Source organism: Pollachius pollachius, assembly GCF_949987615.1.
Source record: "Pollachius pollachius genome assembly, chromosome: 12".
Lineage (NCBI taxonomy): Eukaryota > Metazoa > Chordata > Actinopteri > Gadiformes > Gadidae > Pollachius > Pollachius pollachius.
Genome location: NC_136945.1, coordinates 683,461 through 706,500, shown reverse-complemented (window position 1 = coordinate 706,500; position 23,040 = coordinate 683,461). Strand labels below are relative to the sequence as shown.

Genomic DNA, 23,040 nt, shown 5'->3' with positions numbered 1-23,040 from the left:
ACACAACAAATTTGTCAAAACATTTCATAACAATCGAAGTGAGAGCTACGGGACGGAAATCATTGTTTACTTTGGCACAGGGCTTTTTAGGCATTGGAGTTATAATTGACTTTTTCCACAGAGCTGGAACTGTGTGAATGTTAAGTGACTGTTGGAATATTGGACACCATGCTGTTGTTAGTTCCTCTGCACAGCTTTTGAGCAAAAAAGCTGGCAGGCCGTCAGGGCCTGCGGCCTTACCCGTACGTACTCCACTAAAGAGACGGCGGATGCTGGTCGGGTCGACTTCCAGGCAGCAGGTGTCATCAGTGTCTGGCAGGGACTGCAACACCCTGTCACACTCCTGAGAGAAGTTTTGACGGTCGAATCTCAGGTAAAAGTCATTCAGCTCGTTTGATTTTCGGTGCTCGTCCAGGGTGATTATTTGTTTCTTTGCAGGGTTCATATTAGTGACTGATTTCATTGTGTCCCAAAGTTTTTTTGTATTTGACATTTGGAGGTTATGTTCCATTGTTTGCCTATGTTGTTCTCTTGCATAAGTGAGAAGTTGTTTGAGTTATTTTTGGACAACTGACAGCCCTGCTCTGTCATTACTTCTAAAGGCCTGCTTTTTCCTATTTATGCAGTCTTTTATTTCTTTTGTTACAGAGGGTTGTTATTGGGGTAGATCAAATGTTTTTCTTGGGCACCACATTGCCAACACAAAACTATGTGTAGTCCGTTATAGTTACAGTAGCCTCATCCAGTTCTAGTGCTTGGAACAGGGACCAATCTGTGCACATGAAACACCCCCTTAATGTCTCAATTGTGTCATCTGACCACACATTAACCGTCTTATGTTCAGCTTTGCTTGATTTGAAAACAGATTTATATGCGGGTATTAGATGTATGGTGTTGTGATCTGAGTTGGAAAGGGAGGGCTTTGGTTTTGCTGAGCATCCCACCTTTATATTGCCATAACATTTATTGCGGTATTATAGTTATTTCTTGTGTCACATTTTTCAAATTGTTCAAAGCCCGGCAAGGCAGTCTCCAGTTTATAATGGTTAAAGTCACCCAAAAAGAAAGCAGGAGCTCCGGGTGTGCGCTGCAGCTGTTCGTGTGCGCACTCTGCAATGCACGCAGCAGCTCTGCCTGCATTGCCGCTGGATGGAACATAAACAGCGGCTATGATGATGTTGCCAAACTCCCTAGGCAGGTAATGAGGTCTCATGGATAAACACAGCAGTTCTACATCGGGGCTGCATATGGTTTCTTTAACAGTGAACTGTTTACACCACTTGTCACCAGTGTTGGGAACGTTACTTTAAAAAAGTAATTAGTTATAGTTACTCACTACTTGTTCCAAAAAGTAACTATATTACTCTATAATAAAAGTAACTAGTTACCAGGAAAAGTAACTATTTGCGTTACTGTAAAAAAAGAAAGTTGCTATATGTCAAAGAATTTGGATTTTTCTGAGCAGTTTTCACTTGGCCTTAATGTGTTAAATGGTTGAACTGCCCATTCAAGGGCCTGATATACTTCCAACTGAATTTTAATTTGCTTAGTTGCAAAGGCTGTGGAACATCTGCCGAATACTACAGAAAATGCCAACTTTTCATCGGATTGCTCCGGACTCGCCATTTCTGCTGCTTCATCAAATCTGTTTGGTGTGTGCGTTTGCGTGTGTGGCGCGCGTGTCCTGGCTTGTGTGTAAAAACACTGGCTCCGATTGGCTACCATGAAACATGACTCTGCCTTAGCCAATCATAATTGCTTATCTCATTGTTAACCCACCCGGTCTCCTCACTAGCAGTTTGTGTTTGGAGCCAGGGGTGCGTTCGGATTATGCAGTTTATTCAATCAATTCATAGTAACGCACCACATTTAACGTACAGTAACGGTAACAGCGTTGTAACGACGGAAACAGTAATTAGTTAGATTACCCCGTTTCTTTTCCCGGATGCATCAGAGCGGTCTGCTCGCACGAGTGAGAAGCCATCCAGGTTGAGCAGAGAATCCGGGAAGCCACGTCTCGGTGAACACCATGATGTTCGATTCCCGGTATTCAAAGCAGCTCTTTAGGTTGACACGAAGCTCATCCAACTTTGATGTCAGCGATCGCACGTTGCTGAGTATTATTGACAGCAGCGGTGGTCTGTTGATTCGCCGGCGCAGGCGTTCTCGGACACCTCCCCGTCTGCCTCGCTTGCATTGTGGCCTTATGCTGGTTTGTGTCACTCGGATGGCATCTCTGGAGTAGACGCGACATCCATGTTCCCAATGCACGTTTGTTGCAGGACAAAGAATTACGCATTCACTGATAAAAATCAGGATCAACAGTGCAATATAAAAACTTTTCCTCAGGCAAGCCCACTCTACTGAAGAGCAGGAACATCTCCCGGGCGACCGCCCTTCCTGTTGCTGAGCGTAGGGGAATTGCCTCTGGATAGCGGGTAGCATAATCTAGTATGACTAGGATATAGCGGTAACCCCTGCTAGACTTCGGTAGGGGTCCTACAATGTCCATGCCAATCCTACTAAAGGGGGTTTCAATGATGGGAAGGGGTATTAGGGGACTTCGGTACGCTACGTTAGGAGAGTTGATTTGACACTCGCCACAGTGTCGACAGTATTCCTCCACGGCTCTCTTGACCCCCGGCCAGTAGAAGCGGCTGAGAACACGGTCATAGGTCTTCTCTCTCCCTAAATGCGCCCCTAGTAATTGAGAGTGTGCTAGGTACAACACTTTTGAGACATATTCTCTGGGGACAAGCAACTGTTCACAGATTTTTTTTGTGTTACTCGGTACAGCAGCTTATTCCTAACCATGAAATGGGGAAAAGGCACTTGACTCAACCCATCCTGGTTTTGGCCCTCGATCACTTGGACATCCCTCCAGGCTTGGGTCAGGTTGGGATCCTGCAGCTGGGCTGAGCCGAAGTTTCGTCCGCCTCGACTTGGGGAAACTCTGAGAATACCTCATCTGACTGTATCTCTCACAGGGGGTCCTGCTCCTCAGCTGCACGTCCAGGATCCATTGCTGTACTTTGCCTATGGAGGGGCCTATCCACATCGTCATCACTGGTTTCAGCAGGACTACCATCGGGTGACACGGCGGCGCAAGCCTGGTGGGTGTCGGAGGCCTTCGCCTCGCCCGGGTGTCTTCTGATTCGCCGTTTTTGGTTCCTCAATTTCTCCGGCCAATAGTGGAAGAAGAGAGAAGAAAAAGAAGAGAACCGGCACCGGCAGTTGCTCTACAACCCGACCCGCAGAGTGAACTGTCCTCGGGGAGTGATAACCTAGACCTCCAAGGTGGGATCCTTCCCGGTGTCTCCATGGATGCAGGAGATGGAGGTCTCTTCTCCCCAGGTGGCACTAGCAAATTGCGGTCTAGTCCATACTTCCGGAATCTATGAGTGCTTCTGTGTCTCTCCCACCTATCTTCACAGGACACTTTGGGGCTGGGGCCCCCTGGTGGGCCCAACAGGTAGTTAGGGACTGGCTGAAGAAGGTCCGGACACTCTCTGGCTAGGTGTCCCTCCTGGCCACAGGAAAAGCAACATGGGCGAGGAGGCATTGGTACTCGCCTCTCCGTCTGTCCGGTCCAGCCCGTCGGTTTCCGGGCTGTTGGCGTGCTCACAGCTTTGCCACTGGTCTCTCTCTCTCTCTGTTGGCTTTGAAGTTAGTATGCTTGACACTTTCTGACCGCATCATGCTACCCATCACCCTGTGGTTCTCCAGTAAGGCTATTAATGTGTCTACCCTTGGAGCCCCCTGCTGGGTGATATACCTCTTGGCGTTGTTTGGCAGTCCCCGAAGGCACCGGTCAATCTGAACTCGGTCCACTATAGGCGGCCCTGCAGCTTCTTCCAAGGTCAGTCATGCACACGTTGGGCCCGAGTAGGAAGGCTAAGCCCATACTCAGCAAGGATGGCAACCTTGACCGTATCATAGTTCACGGCATCTGCAACGGAAAGGTCCCGACAGGCTTTCTGAGCTTCCCCAGTCAAGAAGGGCATTAGGTTGTTCGCACATTCTGCTCCAGTTCTCCCTTGCTGCAGTCCTTTCAAACGAGGCAATATACGTCTCTATGTCATCACCCGGCGTCTGTTTGGTCAGCACATCTCGTGGTCGGCGCTCTTGTCTTCCGCTTACCCTGCACACCTCAGCTACAGCTGACTGCAGCGTGGCTCGGGTTGTCAAGATCGCTCTCAGGGTTTCTCCCACGCTCAAAACTTTCTCCTCTTCATTCTGACGTGCTCTATCCCGATCGGTTTACCCACTGATAGCGAGGCCTCAGACTAACCGCATCCTCCACCATATGTGGGCAAAAAGGTGAAATCAAACTTATGACATTTGTTTATAAAGGTGCGGGGAAAAGGGAGGGGGGAAAAGGCAACTCAAATCTTCAGCAGGTCGGCGGTTGATGTCAGGGTGCTCTGTCTGGCTCTTCCTGTTATGGGGGGCAGAGAGAGAGGGAGACAGGCCGAGCTCACTGGGGTCTGGGGTCCACTGACCTCTTCGCCCTGGCTCGGCTCTTGGTTCCTCTTGGGAGCTTTGGGGGTTCCTCTTCAGCTGCAGGCCTTCTCTCTCGTATCAGCATGACGCAATTTACACAGATCAAAGAAACAGTCCTTCGGTCCACTTGGATGTTATTCCACTATAAGGGTTCAGTTGGGTCAAGAGGGTTGACCACAGGCCTCTTACCACCGGCCTAGTGTGTGTCTGGTCTCCACACGCTCCTCCAGCCAGTCTGTCTTCAGCTTGTTCTGGTGGGGTTAAGGGCCTCCTGATTGCAGGGCTAACTCAGCACACCTGTGAGTGGTAAGCTGGGACACCTGAGTGGGGCGGGGTCTCTGTGACACAGCTTTTAGAGCAGTAGCTCCCATCCAACACCAACCCCCCGGCGGCCTTTGTGGCCACCATGTGGCCCTGTGGGGCACTGCTCAGCGGCTGGGCCACCACAACATTCGATGTGCCGTTATAAGGCCTTGGAGTTATGATGTAATTTAAGAAAGTACAGTGAGTTTTTGTTTTCGCATCTAGTTTAAAATGTTATGAATACTAATACTAATAAAGACATATGCACACACATGAAGGCAGGCAGGTAGGTAGGCGCACAAACATTTTTTTTTTATTTAGTGGGTCCAGAGAAACAAGACATCTTCCAGCCATACACAGATTTAAATATACCATAATCAATCAAATGACCCCGCGTTATTAAATGATAGCCCTTTTACCTCGGCCCAAATCGGCCTCAAACCAACCAGCAGGAAAGGAGTTGGCATGCCTGAGGGGTATGTGTGTGTGTGTGCGCGTGTGTGTGTGTGTGTGTTAGTGTGTGTGTATGTGTGGTTTGTATGTGTGTGTGTGTGTGTGTGTGTGTGTGTGTATATGGTTGGTGTGTGTTAGTGTGTGTGTGTGTCATCACATCTGTGGGGGGGGGTGTATTGGCAAGTTCAGGATGAACTCGCCAACTGTGGCAAAGGAAAATGTTGATGCTGTTTTAATGCGATGCCTAAAGGAAGACACAGAGACACACATTCAGTGATAGATTGCTTAGTCCCTCACCGAAATCTCTTAGGGCGAGAAATTGGTGAGTCAGCACAGTGAGAGGCAGGACAGGTCTAAGACACAAATTGCATTCCTCGCACTCCTCCTCCTCTCCTCCTCTCCTCTCCTCCTCTCCTCCTCTCCTCCTCTCCTCCCCTCCTCTCCTCCCCTCCTCTCCTCTCCTCCCCTCCTCCCCTCCTCTCCTCCTCCCGTTCTCTCCTCCACTTCCTCTCCTCCTCCTCCCCTCCTCTCCTCCTCCTCCTCCTCCTCCCCTCCTTCCATCCCATACTCTCCTCCCCTCCTCTCCTTCCCTCCTCTTCTTTTCCTCTCCTCCTCCCATTCTCTCCTCCCCTCCTCTCCTCCCCTCCTTTCCTCTTCTTCTCCTCTCCTCCTCCCGTTCTCTCCTCCACCTCCTCTCCTCTCTGCCTACTCCCCTCCTTTCATCCCATACTCTCCTCCTCCTTCATCTCTTTCTCCTTTACACACATTATGCTGACAAGATGGCAAAATTTGTTGACATGATTCAAAGGGTAATTAAAATCCCAAATCACTTTTTTCAGTTGAAGACGGTTTGGGTCTCAAAGTGTGGGTGAGCATTTTGGTTTTGACTCTAATAATTCTGCGACATTCGATGGAGATGTAAAGATTGGTCATTCCCTATTGACTTCACACCTCACCCATTAGAGTGTGATGTGGGATTTGATACTGCACTTCTTATGTGCATCTCCTATGAAAGTCGGCTTTTTCAGACACCTTTAGGACTGTCCCCAGTGCTCAGGTCCATTTGTTGAACCTCTCAAATGGGGGTTCACTCCTCGTTTAAACCTGCACTGTGTCACTTTCCTACTCACCTATCAACTAATTATAAAATACCCAAACCAGAAAGCTAAAAGAATGAAACACCTATAGTCCATCCATCCAGGGAATTCTTTCTCGCCATGCCTCAGTTACACTTTTATCAACCGATCGTGTCTAGACGGGCTAATGAGCCAGACAGGACCTCAGCAGGATGGATTCTATACAGTCCCATCTGACGCTCCAATCATCAGTCTAAAGAGGCCTGTATGGATTTATTCTTGTTCCCCCATATGGGAGATTACAATCAACCACTAGACATTGCTTGTGGGAGAAGGAACACAGTGCAAGTGTTACCATGGTTCTCATCATCTCTAACGTACCTCCACCTGGTCCACAGCCTGGTGCTGTCATCATCTCTAACGTACCTCCACCTGGTCCACAGCCTGGTGCTGTCATCATCTCTAACGTACCTCCACCTGGTCCACAGCCTGGTGTCATCATCTCTAACGTACCTCCACCTGGTCCACAGCCTGGTGCTGTCATCATCTCTAACGTACCTCCACCTGGTCCACAGCCTGGTGTCATCATCTCTAACGTACCTCCACCTGGTCCACAGCCTGGTGCTGTCATCATCTCTAACGTACCTCCACCTGGTCCACAGCCTGGTGTCATCATCTCTAACGTACCTCCACCTGGTCCACAGCCTGGTGCTGTCATCATCACTAACGTACCTCCACCTGGTCCACAGCCTGGTGTCATCATCTCTAACGTACCTCCACCTGGTCCACAGCCTGGTGTCATCATCTCTAACGTACCTCCACCTGGTCCACAGCCTGGTGCTGTCATCATCTCTAACGTACCTCCACCTGGTCCACAGCCTGGTGTCATCATCTCTAACGTACCTCCACCTGGTCCACAGCCTGGTGTCATCATCTCTAACGTACCTCCACCTGGTCCACAGCCTGGTGTCATCATCTCTAACGTACCTCCACCTGGTCCACAGCCTGGTGTCATCATCTCTAAAGTACCTCCACCTGGTCCACAGCCTGGTGTCATCATCTCTAACGTACCTCCACCTGGTCCACAGCCTGGTGCTGTCATCATCTCTAACGTACCTCCACCTGGTCCACAGCCTGGTGTCATCATCTCTAACGTACCTCCACCTGGTCCACAGCCTGGTGTCATCATCTCTAACGTACCTCCACCTGGTCCACAGCCTGGTGCTGTCATCATCTCTAACGTACCTCCACCTGGTCCACAGCCTGGTGTCATCATCTCTAACGTACCTCCACCTGGTCCACAGCCTGGTGCTGTCATCATCTCTAACGTACCTCCACCTGGTCCACAGCCTGGTGCTGTCATCATCTCTAACGTACCTCCACCTGGTCCACAGCCTGGTGTCATCATCTCTAACGTACCTCCACCTGGTCCACAGCCTGCTGTCATCATCTCTAACGTACCTCCACCTGGTCCACAGCCTGGTGTCATCATCTCTAACGTACCTCCACCTGGTCCACAGCCTGGTGCTGTCATCATCTCTAACGTACCTCCACCTGGTCCACAGCCTGGTGTCATCATCTCTAACGTACCTCCACCTGGTCCACAGCCTGGTGTCATCATCTCTAACGTACCTCCACCTGGTCCACAGCCTGGTGTCATCATCTCTAACGTACCTCCACCTGGTCCACAGCCTGGTGTCATCATCTCTAACGTACCTCCACCTGGTCCACAGCCTGGTGTCATCATCTCTAACGTACCTCCACCTGGTCCACAGCCTGGTGTCATCATCTCTAACGTACCTCCACCTGGTCCACAGCCTGGTGTCATCATCTCTAACGTACCTCCACCTGGTCCACAGCCTGGTGTCATCATCTCTAACGTACCTCCACCTGGTCCACAGCCTGGTGTCATCATCTCTAACGTACCTCCACCTGGTCCACAGCCTGGTGTCATCATCTCTAACGTACCTCCACCTGGTCCACAGCCTGGTGTCATCATCTCTAACGTACCTCCACCTGGTCCACAGCCTGGTGCTGTCATCATCTCTAACGTACCTCCACCTGGTCCACAGCCTGGTGTCATCATCTCTAACGTACCTCCACCTGGTCCACAGCCTGGTGTCATCATCTCTAACGTACCTCCACCTGGTCCACAGCCTGGTGCTGTCATCATCTCTAACGTACCTCCACCTGGTCCACAGCCTGGTGTCATCATCTCTAACGTACCTCCACCTGGTCCACAGCCTGGTGTCATCATCTCTAACGTACCTCCACCTGGTCCACAGCCTGGTGTCATCATCTCTAACGTACCTCCACCTGGTCCACAGCCTGGTGTCATCATCTCTAACGTACCTCCACCTGGTCCACAGCCTGGTGTCATCATCTCTAACGTACCTCCACCTGGTCCACAGCCTGGTGCTGTCATCATCTCTAACGTACCTCCACCTGGTCCACAGCCTGGTGTCATCATCTCTAACGTACCTCCACCTGGTCCACAGCCTGGTGTCATCATCTCTAACGTACCTCCACCTGGTCCACAGCCTGGTGCTGTCATCATCTCTAACGTACCTCCACCTGGTCCACAGCCTGGTGTCATCATCTCTAACGTACCTCCACCTGGTCCACAGCCTGGTGCTGTCATCATCTCTAACGTACCTCCACCTGGTCCACAGCCTGGTGCTGTCATCATCTCTAACGTACCTCCACCTGGTCCACAGCCCTGTGTCTGGTGTTTGGCTGCATCATCTTCCCGGACGGCTGGGATGCGGAGGTGATCCGGGACATGTGTGGCGAGGACTCTGGGAAGTACGCGCTGGGGAACTGCTCGGTGCGCTGGTGCTACATCCTGGCCATCATCGGCATCCTGGACGGCCTCATCCTCTCCTTCCTTGCCTTCGTGTTGGGGAACCGGCAGGACAGGCTCGTCCTGGAGGAACTCAGGATGGCCAGCAGAGGTGATGGGACTGTCTGGCTGTCTGTCTAGCTCCTTAGCTCTGTATCTATGGATGTATCTTGCTGTCTGTCTGTCTATTTAGATATATTTATATTTGTCTCTCTACCTCTGTCTATGTATCTTTCTGTCTGTCTGCTTCTGTGTCTGCTGGTCCCCTATCTTTGTACCTATGTATGTATCTTTATGTCTGTCTGTCTCTCTATCTCTCTCTATGTATGTATTTCTGTCTGTCTGTCTCTCTATCTCTGTATCTATGTATGTATCTTTCTGTCTGTATCTCTGTCTGTCTGTCTGTCTCTATCTCTCTAGAGTCTGTATCTGTATCTATGTAGGTATCTTTCTGTCTGTCTCTCTATCTCTGTATGTATTTCTGTCTGTCTATCCAATGATTGGGGAAAACAGGGGAAAAATAGTCTGATGACTGAGGCCAATCTCATTCTGTCTCCACAGATTTTGCAGTGTCGAGGGTGAGTTTTCATTCTTGTCGGATTATATGTTGCATGGTCTCCTAGTTAAGCTTGTTGTGTGTTTATGTGTGTGTGTGTGTGTGTGTGTGTGTGTGTGTGAATGTGTGTGTGTGTGTTATAATCAAGTCTATGAATGTTTTATCGCTGACCTACGTTACTACTAACATACTCTTCAGAATCATAATTATTGATTAACACTATTCGTCATGCATTCTTGCTATCACTTTTATATTATTTCTATGTATGTCCATTATGAATGCTGTAATCAATTCAAGTGCTCAATTACCTGTATGCTCAAATACAGGTAGGTATTACAAAATACTACTTACATATTATTTAAATACAAGTAATTTAAGTCCCTTTTACATCAGCCAAGTTATGACTGACCCATCAGCTTGACATGGAAAAATGTCAAATTAATCTAAGGAAGTAAACTTTAGAATAACATGAGCCCTAGGAAGGAGCCCTGGGGAACACTAGCTAGGAGCTTGGTCTGGAAAGAGAACCTCAAACAGTACAACAAAGCTAAGAGGGATAAATATACTGTGTTGTTAATCTAGAGTGATAAATATACTAGTGTGCTGATGAAGGGTGAAACATGTACTAGTGTGCTGATGCGGAGGGATACATATACTGTTGTTATGAAGAGGGATACATATACTTGTGTGGTGATGAAGAGTGATATATATGCTGTTGTTATGAAGAGTGCTACATAAACTAGTGTGGTGATGAAGAGTGATACATATACTAGTGTGGTGATGGAGAGTGATACATATACTATTGTGGCGATGAAGAGTGATACATATTCTATTGTGGCGATGAAGAGTGATACATATTCTAGTGTGGTGATGAGGAGTGATACATATACTAGTGTGGTGATGGAGAGTGATACATATACTATTGTGGCGATGAAGAGTGATACATACTCTAGTGTGGTGATGAGGAGCAATACATATACTAGTGTGGTGATGGAGAGTGATACATATTCTAGTGTGGTGATGAGGAGTGATACATATACTATTGTGGCGATGAAGAGTGATACATATTCTAGTGTGGTGATGAGGAGTAATACATATACTAGTGTGGTGATGGAGAGTGATACATATTCTAGTGTGGTGATGAGGAGTGATACATATACTATTGTGGCGATGAAGAGTGATACATATTCTAGTGTGGTGATGAGGAGTAATACATATACTAGTGTGGCGATGGAGAGTGATACATATTCTAGTGTGGTGATGAGGAGTGATACATATACTATTGTGGCGATGAAGAGTGATACATATTCTAGTGTGGTGATGAGGAGTGATACATATACAAGTGTGGTGCTGACAACGGTCCTGGGGGTCATGAAGCAGGGAACGCCTTTCTTACCTGTCCATCTCAGCCCTGCTGAAATGAGACATAGCACTGCCATCCCAAAGGGTTTCTCTCTTTTAAATGTACTCTCAGTTCAACGGTGCATGGGCCAGGTATATTTTAGAAGGTTTTCGTCTGTGTTTTTTTGGGGCGGAAGGAAGCAGAGGTTGAAGCATGTTAAATGAAAATTCTGCAGCGCTGCAATTCTATAGAGAAAGGTCCACCCAGAACGGAGAGAAGCCGTAGTTCTGAAGAATTGGTTCCACTCTGCACAAAGCAGGCCCCTGGGCCTCTCATGTGTGTGTGTGTGTGTGTGTGTGTGTGTTTTTGTGTGTGTGTGTGTGCATACATTAATGCGTGCGTGTGTGTAGGCGTGCATATACTCTTTTTGTTTGCAGCAGTGTGTATGTGTTTGCTTATGTTTTTGTGCTTTTGCTTTTATTTGCAGGAGCGTGTATGTGTGTGTGTATGTGTGTGTGTATGTTTGTGTATGTGTATGTGTATGTGTGTGTGTGTGTGTGTGTGTGTGTGTGTGCGTGTGTGTGTGTGTGTGTGCTTGCAATTGTGCCCGGTGTAAGAGTGAAAGACGAACATCTAGCCAATTGCCTAGCTGATGGGGTAAAGGATAAGGAAAGAATACAAATCAATTAATACAAACTAATGTGTGTTGTTGCCCAACTGAATATATGTTGTTGCATTTGATAAACATGTATAAAACGTCTTGCACAAACAGAGCAAGACTACGTGAAGAGAAAGCTGGGTCTGTTTCTCTGGATGAGATGACTTTAATAGTCTGATAGAAATAAGGCAGCTCTCTGAAATGTTGGTTAGGGTTAGGATTAACCCGAGGGTTAACTTTTGTGTTTGTGCTACAGTTAACCCCAGTGGCGCCGGAATGGTTTCAGTGGTGGGGGGCCAAATGCGCGTGCATGTGTCGAACAGCGCGTGACACCTCATCAGCCTATGATAAATCAATCAGTCCATTACCCGGGCCTAATTAATAGTCTACATTTGACTAGCTAAAGCTGCAGGCTTGATATTGGAAAAAAATAAAAGTGATGAAGACGATATGGACAAGGGGCAGTGACAAACATGCAGGTGGTGAGATTTTTGGGTCTGACAGTCTGAAATGATCACTGTGATACTTTGATGACGAGAGGAAATTCCCTGACCTAAGTGCTGCGGTGGTTCCAGCTGTGAGAATGTATTTTACCAATGAATGATTCTAGAACAGAGGTTTCGACCAGCCTTCGTAATCATCGGGGAAACCCCTCTTGCATTAGGACGGGGGCTTCAAAATAATGTTTGGTGTCTTTCTCAGGCGTAATATACAGGCACGAACATATAATGGCTGTTATTTCAGTCAATTGGTTTCCACAAACTAAAGTGGGGTTGGACTGGAATTAAGTGAAAGAGATCATCCTATTCTGTTCTTAATGCTTGTGACTGTCTCAGTCCGTAGGCTACTAAAACCTAGAGGAAGCATCAGACGATTAGGCAAGCTGCTCCTCAAAATGTAACGTAGGATAAAGGGTAGTTTATACGTTTTGAAGTCTCCTATCCAAGCTGACAGCTTCTTCTCCTTTGAGTCCGTTGCAATCTCAGATGTCGTTCTGCCAGTATCTGGTGCAGGTCACAGCTGATGGGGTCGGTTCAGCCAGGTCCTGGGGGCTGCACTGGGGGGCGTCATCACACTCCAGTTGGTGGGACATTGTCTGTACTGCTCCACGGCTGCATGTGTCTTCTGGCTGGTAGCTCCATGCTTTCATAAGTGATCATAAGTTCATCTTTCCAGATGTTTGTCCTTGCTGTTTCTTTGATTGTCTGGAGAGGTAGGACTGTATGCAGGAAGCTGGCTCTGGATTTCAGTCGGGGTGGAGGTGCTGTGTGTCCGTGCAGGGGGTGTCTGGTATCGGTCTCCTGCGCTCTCCGCTCGTCTTGGGCGACGATGGATGGTCTGATGTGGGGGGGGGGACCAATGCTAGCGAGGGCGTTGAGGCACGGAACTGGCGTTGTCTTTATGCATCCCGTGATAATGCGGCAGGTGTCGTTGAGGGCTGTGTCAACCAGTTTGGTGTGATGATTGCGGCTCCATTCGGCTGTGGAGAAGCACAGGGCTAGGGCAGTTGCACGGATGGTTGACGGATCAGCGCCCCACCTTGAGTTTACCAGTTTGCGCAGGATGTTGTTGCGGGTGTTGACCTTGGCTTTGGTGTTCTGGAGGTGGGTTTTGAAAGAGTGTCCTGTCGAGTGTGACTCCGAGGTACACGGGTGGGAGTGGTTTGAGAGTTTGTTGCCATCCCATGAGATGCTCAGTTCTTTACCCTCATCTCGATTTTTAAGATTGAAGCTGCATAGTTGGGTTTTTGATGGGTTGGGTTTCAGGTGGTTGTTTTTGTAGTAGGTTGTCATCTCTTGGAGGGCGCTTCCCAGGACATGCTCGATCTTCTGGAAGTTCTCCTGTTGGGTGGTGATGCAGTGGTCGTCAGCATAGATGAAGCAGCAGCATTGTGGGGGAGTGGTTGGTCGTTGGTGTAGATGTTGAAGAGGAGGGGGGCCAATACGCTGCCTTGTGGTAGGCCGTTCTTTTGGGCTTTCCATTTGCTCATCTTATCGTTTAGTTGAACGAAGAAGCGCCTGTTGTTGAGGAGGCTTTTGATGACTTGGCACAGGTCGAGGTCACCAGTCATGTCAAAAAGTTTCCTGATCATGGTGCGGTGCTAGACAGTGTCGTAGGCAGCGGTGAGGTCTATGAAAGCTGCTCCGGTGATGAGTTTGCACTCAAAACCGTCCTCAATGTGTTGGGTGAGGTTCAATAGCTGCCCAGCACAGAAGCGGCCAGGGCGGAAGCCAGCTTGATCTTGAGTAAGCTTGGTGTCTATAAGTGGCATAAGGCATTGGAGAAATAGCCTCTCGTGGAGCTTGTAGGTGGTGAGGGAATGGGTCTGTAGCTCTTTGGGGATGATGGGTCCTTTCCAGGTTTGGGAATTGCGACAGTCTTGGCCTTTCTCCAAACAGGTGGGATGGTTTTCTGTGCCATGCATGAGTTCAGCATTTCTAGCAGCCAGGTCTTCGCTTTAGGTCCCAGGTGCTGTATCATTTCTGCCAGTACATCATCTATTCCTGCTGCTTCCCCAGGTTTCAGCATGCTCATTGCAGCTTCGAGTTCTTCTAGGTCGAAGGGCTTGTGTGAGAGCGCTGGCTGGTTGTTGGCAGTCTGGTACCGCTGTCCGGCGATATTCTCCTGTGGGTCTGCGCCGGTTTTGGCTGCGACCGTTTGCCACCAGCTGTGCTGCAACTGAGTTTGCTGTGACTTTGCTGCAACTGAGTTTGCTTGTGAGCGCGGGCGGCGTGGTATTATCTTCACCGAGACGGCGGAGTGTGACCCATGCCTTCCAGCTGTTATTGGTCATGTTGGTGTTTTCTATCAGCTCCTTCCAGACTTGCCGTTGATCTTCCCCGACTGTGTTCAACAGGATCTCTCCGAGTTCCATGGTGGTGGAGGAGAAAGGGTTCTCGTGGTTTGCCCTGTGGTAGGCTTCCAGTAGATCACTGGATGTTTCCGACAGCCCGAGGATGTACTCAGTCTGGCATCCACTTGGTATCTGTGAACATGGTATAGTTGTTGGAGTGTGGTGGAATGCCTGGGATGGAGTCTTCAGTCTCCTGTTGGAATGACATCCAGTTGGCCTTCCACAGATTGAACCTTCTGCGGAAGGGGACGGTTGTTGCTTGGAGAACGGATCGGATGGTTATGGTGATTGGCCGGTGTTGCGTGTGGGGGATAGGGTCCAGGACCTCTTCCACATCTCTGGATGTTAGTTCGCTGCTCACACAGACAAGGTCTGTGTTATATCCTCGTTTCCATCTGGCGCTGTGGAAAGATTTAGGCAGTTTGGCATTGTGGATCAGGGTCAGGTGTTTCGACTCGAGCCAGGTTTCGACTTCCTCTCCATCTTGATTGTTCACTGCATAACCCCAAAAGGTGCTATGGGCATTGAAGTCCCCAATGTTGATGTGGTATCTCCTCTTGCATCTGTCTGGCAGTTCAGAGCGGAGGAACGGACTTCTGGGGGGATTGTACACTGATGTGACAGAGACGTTTGGGAGGGCAACTGTGATGGTTTCCATTTGCCCTTCTGTGGTTTGGGTGCAGACCTCTTCGATCGCGAGGTTTGGTCTGCTGAATACAGCTGACCCATACTGTCTGTGTCGGATCTCGGCCACCAGCTTTATTCCAGGGATGGCTGGTCGGTGTTGTGCAGGGCCGATGTGGGTTTCCTGCATGCACACTATGTCAAAGCGTTTGCCCGCTAACGCTAGTATGTCTGCATTGCAACTGGAAAAACCTTCAATGTTGATTGATGCGATTGACAGTGCAGGCCCCGAGGGGGGCGAGTGTCTGTGGCACTTCAGCATCGTCATCTATTAGAGAGCTCGGGTCGGTAAACAGATATTGGCCAGCTGATAGTAATAATCATATAGTAATATGAGATTGTACAAATCTGTGTTTCCCAGGCTGCACTACGGGGAGGTTTCTGTTATAGCAGCCCTACCTAGCCCTGACAGCTGAAGCTGCGGTGGGTCGGAGTCTCCAACGCGTTTTTTAATTGAATTACCTTTAGTCCTATTTATCCCCAAATTGCAATGTGACATGCCTGCCGCCACCTAGTCTGACCTAGATGGAATTAATGTTGCCATGAGAAATAATGCTTTACAATCAATTGTCAGTCTACTGTGTTTTGGGCGTAACATGCATTAAACCAACATCTCTAATCTCAACCCGTCGCAATGAACTTAACGAGTTGGTAGCCTATTTTAGGGTACGTTCTCCGTGGAGCAGGTAGGCTACATGATGTAATGAATGAAGCACAGGACCCAGCCTCCCTCACTTGAGCTTTACCCAAATAATTTAAGCTTTCGTAGCCAACAAAACGAAGGACATTTTCCTAGAAGGCTGGGATATAGCCAGATGCTCTTTTTTTGTTAATGCATGATGACAGCTCGCCCACAGCAGCTCTCACGTGGAAAGTTTACCCTTTCCACGTGTGATTTCACTAGTGTCAAAAATTAGAATTATTTTTTTAGTTCATCTTTTGTAGTCCTATGTGCTCTGCAGGTTTCTGCTAGTCCGTGGCCAAACTATTTTCTGATAAACACCATTTGCCAGTCACAAACAAAAGTCTTCCCGTCCGCGCGTCTTCTGTTCCTGATAGTGCACTCGCTCACAGATGAGTGTAATATTCAGCATCCAGTCATTCAATCATCCACTCAGTCACTTGTTTCATCACTACTAGCCCCACTATACCACCTCCAGCAGGCCAGTAAAAATATTAGGCCAAAACATTACTAAGAAACGAAATATTTCATCAATACAGGCTAAAAGAATAATTACATTGGTAGCTACAGATGTAATTTTTTTTTAAAAAAAATTCATGAAAAGTGGGTTGATCTTGGATTCAAGGCCTCATAAGTTCCAGCGCCCCTGGTTAACCCCTAACCCTAATCCTGTGCATTGGGCTGTAAGATTTGACTCTAGGTTTTTCCATGTATAACTCTATGGAAATGAGGCGCATGGGCTTGTACTAACATTGGTTCACAAAACTACCCAACAAAGATTTACAAGTAAGATTTTCTGAAAATGTAGAATTGAAGCACAAATATCTTGTAATTTTAATGAAACTACATAATATTAAAGTATGAATATACTTGGTTCCTGCCATCAATTTGGATGGTTTCATTTAAGAACTGGTCTGACCACTTTGTAAGAAACTCCAACAAACCCCTATATTCCCTTTCTTGTTGTAATTTTGGGTAGTCCTTCAAAATGTATTTGAACAGATGAACCCAGCAGCCATGTTGGGGCAGCCTAGTGTTTAAGCCTTTGATTTGGCTTCCCCATCTGCCTCCCATTAGTTCGTAAGACTGATGCATTCATGTTTCTAAGTCGAGACAGGTGTAACTGAAGACCACGTAATATTATCATTATTGAGCGATACAGTTTTAATTGTTTGTCCTTGACTTTCAAGAAGTTATCTGTAATAAAATTAAATTCAGTTCAATTAAATTCAATGTTATTTGCATAGCCCTTAATCACAGTTAGTCTCAAAGGGCTTCACAGGCCATAGATGTATGACTCCCTCCTGACGGCAAGAAGTAACTCCAGTAATTAGAAAGGAAGAAATCTTAAGAAGGCAGAGTGGGAGATCCCTGCTTCCAGGGATGGTGAGGAGTCGCAAAGATTTAAAATCATTAAGTGTATGCAATACAAATTCAATGTTGTCTACGGTGATGGGGGGCTGGCCAGTGAACTGCCAGGGGAGTCCAACCACTGCAACACACTAAAACCGTACAATCAATTAGACGGGGCAAGGTGCACACAAAACATAATCAGACCTGTCGTTTTTGTCCGCTAGTTTTAAGTTTGGTCCCAACGTCTGTCCTCAACAGTAAAATTCAGACATCGAGGTTAAGAGCTCACAGGAAAGGAGGACCAACCCTTCACTGCTTCCTCCCCTTGAGCCTTCTCTCAGCTCGCTCTGAGGCTGCTCTTCTCCTCCCCGTGAAGCAGCACTGGTCCAACGCCGTGCCCGGGGTCCGCCTCGCATCACCTGGGGATGTTTGGTCACCAAATATGAGAGTGAATAAACACCAGGGAGACCAGCCATAGAGTCATGGACCGGGCATGTGGGGCTCTCTCTATGACTGTGAATGAAGGGAGACCAGCCATAGAGTCATGTACCGGCCATGGGGAGCTCTCTCTATGACTGTGAATGAAGGGAGACCAGCCATAGTCATGTACCGGGCATTGGGGGCTCTCTCTATGACTGTGAATGAAGGGAGACCAGCCATAGTCATGTACCGGCCATGGGGGGCTCTCTCTATGACTTTGAATGAAGACCAGGGTACGGCCGTAGAGTCATGGACCCGGGCATGGGGGTAGGAACGCAGCACGGCTCGACACTTTGGGAAAAGATTTCCGTGCCAGAGGAGCGGGAGCTGCTTCGTCTCCCCGCTCAACCCCTCAGGTCTATCCCCTTTTATTAAACTGCCATGTTTAGACGATGAGTCACCAAGAAGCCTAATAATTATTATATGGTTATTATCCTGCCATTTACACTTACGCACACATAGCGCAGGCACGAATGGACACACACTCACGCAGACAGACACAAGAACCGAAAGACTATTATTATCCTGGCATGGACACACACAAACACACACTCACTCACATACACTCACACACACGCACGCACGCACAAACAAACACACACACACACACACACACACACACTCAACCCGGGTGACCAAGCACTCGTTCTCCCTTCAGGAGTCTCTTTCAGACACTCATAGGACCCAGCTGCATTCAGGGTCCTATTTTATAGTGTGTGGTCTGGACACGATTTCTGCACATATAAAGAGGCTTGCAGAGATGCAACTGATGAACCCCAAGCAGCAGTGGCCTTCTTTTTTATTCAAGCGTTTAATCCACACACTTGATCAACAAACGACTTCAACATGTTGAGGAAAGAACAACCAAATTAACTCATTGTAATTCGTTCTTAATCGAACAATTAAGTCTCAGCAAGAAACGTCGTTATCAGCCGGAGTCTGCGATTGAAACAAGTTGAGCATCGCAGCATGGGCCATGGCATTGGTGTAGAAATGTAGCGTCGCTTCATATCTCAATGAAACATGTTATCAGCATGAGATACTAAACTATCCCATTCATATTCACACACAGCTCCAACCTGAGGCCTCCTGTCCCCCATGAACCGGATGTGAACAATGGCCGTGCAACAATTCAGTACCCCGCTCCTATATGGTCACCTCCCTACCAACAGTCATTCAATTCAATTAAGTTTTAACCCTTAATCACAGCTACCGTCTCAAAGGGCTGAGTAACAGTAGCCTACTTCAATCCATTTCACACTTTTTTGTAAATTGCTCTTCTCCCCAGTGACGGCCTTTTCTCTGAGATGTGTTCTTTCCCTCCTGCTCCAGATCGAGGTCCGGGACTCCAAGGACCCGCGCTACGCCCTGCAGCGGTTCCGTTGAGGTGGGGCCGGCCGGCCGGCTGCTCCCTCTTGATACAGCCGATCATGGCTTCTTCTCCTCTTCACCTTCTCCGCTTCTTTGAGACCCGAGGCCCCTAGGCCCCGAGACCCTGACCCCCCGAGGCCCCAACTCCCCAAGGCCCCGACGCCCCAAGGCCCCAACGCCCCAAGACCCAAATTCCTCAAGGCCATGACGCCCTGACCCCCAAAGGCCCCGACGCCCCAAGACCCTGACCCCCCGACGCCCCAAGGCCCCGAGGCCCAAAGGCCCTGACGCCCCAAGGCCCCGAGGCCCCAAGGCCCCGACGCCCCAAGGCCCCGACGCCCCAAGGCCCCGACACCCCAAGGCCCCGACTCCCGGAGGCCTGGCGGGGCCAGAGAGGGGTCTACAGATAGACAGAAACTATTCCTTTTTTAAGTGCAAAACAAATCCAAGGATGGAAATGTTCTAATAATGCACACTTGAGGGACTTTTAGCAAAATGGTCAACGGTGGTGGAGATTATAAGGCGTATTGATGCTAGTAACCATCTTTTTATTCAAAGTTAATAAGGAAAGGTTGGAAACTAGCAGAAACCTCTGTCTAAAGCAGCCGCTGTTGGGCACTACATGACAGCTAGCAGGACTAAACAGAGATAAGATACAGATATCAATCATCGCTTAGTGCTCCTTTCAGAAAATAAAGTTATATTAATATGCACAGATATAAGAGCATAGGTGCTACTTACAAAAAATTGTAATTGTGTTCCCATTTTGAGGAATACCTCTCTGTCAACTTTCACCTTTTGCATTAGTGGCCATTATCCTGTTCCTAAAGTGTGCTTCCTTAGTGGGGTCCTGTTCCGTCCCTGCCTCTCGCTAGTCCTCCTGGTGGCCAGCAGCATGCTGCCTCTCAGGACTGCAGCAATACCAGACCCAAACGGCCACTACTGGGAGGCCACCTTGGGTGTTTGAATCAAGCAGTGAATCCACAACAAGTTTCTGTGCAGACGTCACACACACACGCGATAAAACACACACACACACACACAAAGCGATGATGTCTCTTCTCCACCCAGTTCAGTACAGAGTTGGTGTTCAGGGGGCGCTGGGATCAGCAGCAGTTTTAGAACTAGAAGAATTCAACAACTTTGAGGTTGAATGTAAAATGTTGTTTTCTTTTATAATCTTATTCGATTTGGTTCACTACAATCATTCAAAAGAACAAAGTACAAGAACCAGCGTCCTGCAGGTTGCCGGCCAACAGCGCAGCTGCCAGGAGAAGCAGTCCGCTTCCTGTGCTTAGCCGTTCTTCTAATTCGGCTGAGGACTGATCATCTTGTCAGCCTGAGATCCACTTATCCACCACAAGCATTCATTGTTAACCCATTAACTTACTGGGGTGGGGGCTGACAGTGGGGAACACCTCAGTTTTAGCTAGTTGGGAGGTGAGGGTTGTTCATGTGGGACAGTGGTCCACAGAGACAGCACTCTCTGATGCTACGCGAATAGGAATTTAATGCTACACAGAACTGTTGTAGCTGTGTGTGTTTGTGTGCATGTGCGTGCGTGCGTGCGTATGTGTTTGCTTGCGCTTGTGTGCATGCCCGGTAATTAGGGTCCCACAGAATCAAGTATTAGGGCTCCTGCAAATATTGGGAGACGGGTTTTCATACGCTCTGCAGACAGTGGTCTGTATGGTATTCAGTCTTCCCTTTCTACCTAGGATTTCACGTCCCTGGCAGGTGGCATCGTATCCAACACAGACGGGAACCATGGAAAACCAAAGGGCAGTGCTGACCGGTGATTGGCTTGCCTTGCTTGGCTGGAGAAGATCTTTAGGAGAAACACCTATCAGCTAGATCTCTCCACCAGTCACAGACTGCTGGTTTGGGTTTCTTGAGATTCAGTCACTTTACTTTTACTAATCTTGTACATTAAATGTCGATCAGACCGCCCACCAGTTATTGTAGGAACCCATAGAATGGCTTTGCCTGTTTTACACAGGTACATTTTTATATGATTAATTTGTGGTAGGATTTGGTGTAATGGTTAATTTGTATGAACGGTTGGGCAACACTTTATCCTTGTTTGCAGGTTGAATGTACAAGGGTCGTTTGTGTGATATTCTAACCACCATTAGGATATCCTTCCCCTTTAAGTCCAACACTTCTCCTCAGTCCTAACTTAATGACTTTGTTTTCAGACTTTTCTTTGCTCTCATTGTAATTTGATTTTTGAGTGTTGCAAGAGGCTGTGATGGATCACTGTTTAAAGATATGAAACCAATGCAGCATTAAAGCAAAGAGCTACCAGTGTCAGTCTCCTGATCTCATTCATAATATTGTTGCTTTTGAGAAAAAGTTACATATTTCTGAATAAAATGATTTAATATCTAAGCTGCACCGTGTGCTGTAATCCAAATTCTCTTCAGCTAAGTTCATTCCAAAGTATGTGCTTTTAACTCAAAACATACAAACAACATGCATCCGGTATAGTCTGCATGGTAAAGAGGTATATTAGCGTTGAACACATTTCTGTCTATGCTGTCTAAGTGAAGTGATGAAGTTTTGTCGATATTTTAGCTTGATTCATGTGCTCATATTCTAATTCATTCCTTTACGTCATCATATTCTAATTCATTCCTTCATTCTATTAACGACAATGTTCGTACAAATCACATACATTTTCAAAAGTGTGAGTTGTTTCCATAACATTCAGACCACATTATGTTGTGATCATTTGTCTCTCGCTGCTTCTCTGCATATAGTGGAGGAGTATTTTTTTTAAATCTGAATTCTTTGTTATTAGGGGACCTAGCACCGGAGCTGCTTGGCCCCCTATTGTTTCTGTAACGTTTTTTTTTCCCCTCAAATTCTGTAAAAGTCATACTGCAGCCTATACCGTAAGTCGAAAACTCTTGAAATTTTCAGGTATGGTTACCAATAACCCCCTCTACCCATAAACCCAAATGTGTGGTACTGCACCCAAATGTGGCGCTATTGTAAAAAATCATGAATTAGGCTTATTTCTCCTCACCAGGTTGACTTGGACTCAAAATTCTTTCATAATATTAATCTAATCAAACATTATAAAAAGATTCACAGGCTACAAAAATAATCAAAAATTCACCCAAATTGCCCCATAAAATCTTCAGACCAAGCCTCACAAAAAATCAAACAGAATTTGTTTTATTTAGGTTCATTTGAGAAATATTGGCCAATAAAGTTGGAGCAGTTAGCCCATTTTTCTTATGACCATTTTATTATTGTATAAAAAAAAACATACGACTATTATTAGGTGGATACCAATACCCCCCACTACCCATAAACCCAAATTGTGGTACTGCACCCAAAGGTGGCACTATTTAAAAAAATTATGAACTAGCCTTATTTCTCCTTACCAGATTGACTCAACATTATTTCATCATATTAATCTCTAAAATCAGATGCATCTTTTTCACCCTGGTCTTCTGCTCTAAAAATGTTTACTTTTCCCACAATTTCATAGAAAAGCCAAACGTCCACAGTCTCAACCCATTTTGCCTATATGACCATTTTTGTCACCTGAAAGCCGAGGCAGAGTACGGCATTAAGGGGAACATCAACATCTTTCCTTCATAATTATATGTCATATTTTTTTATCTTCCATTAGTGTTCTTGACTTTTCATTTTGCTCGGACCCCGTTAATCACCGCTTGCGGTTATATTTAAAATTGTATCTGCAACCATTGTTAAACAAGATCGTATTTTTTTAAATGTAGACCCAAGCTGCTGGGCTGTTTCACTCACAGATATACACATGCTGACACACACACACACACAATACATGAAGTCAGTATTCTGCTCGCTAGGTCTATTTAATATCTGGTGGGCGTCCATCCAGCTCCCC

At 47.3% G+C, this 23,040-nt stretch overlaps 1 protein-coding gene across 1 annotated transcript in view; it reads left to right on the top strand.

Annotated features, from left to right (window-relative positions):
• Nucleotides 1-19,172, top strand: part of lhfpl4a (LHFPL tetraspan subfamily member 4a) — a gene marked incomplete at both ends in the record, with an annotated part of 49,375 nt that extends 30,203 nt beyond the window's left edge. Inside the window, 3 exons of the mRNA XM_079747562.1 lie at nucleotides 9,053-9,289; nucleotides 9,739-9,755; nucleotides 19,119-19,172. Coding sequence (XP_079603688.1) covers nucleotides 9,053-9,289; nucleotides 9,739-9,755; nucleotides 19,119-19,172 — 308 coding nt within the window. The remainder of the gene's footprint in view (nucleotides 1-9,052; nucleotides 9,290-9,738; nucleotides 9,756-19,118) is intronic.
• Between the last annotated feature and the right edge of the window lie 3,868 nt (nucleotides 19,173-23,040).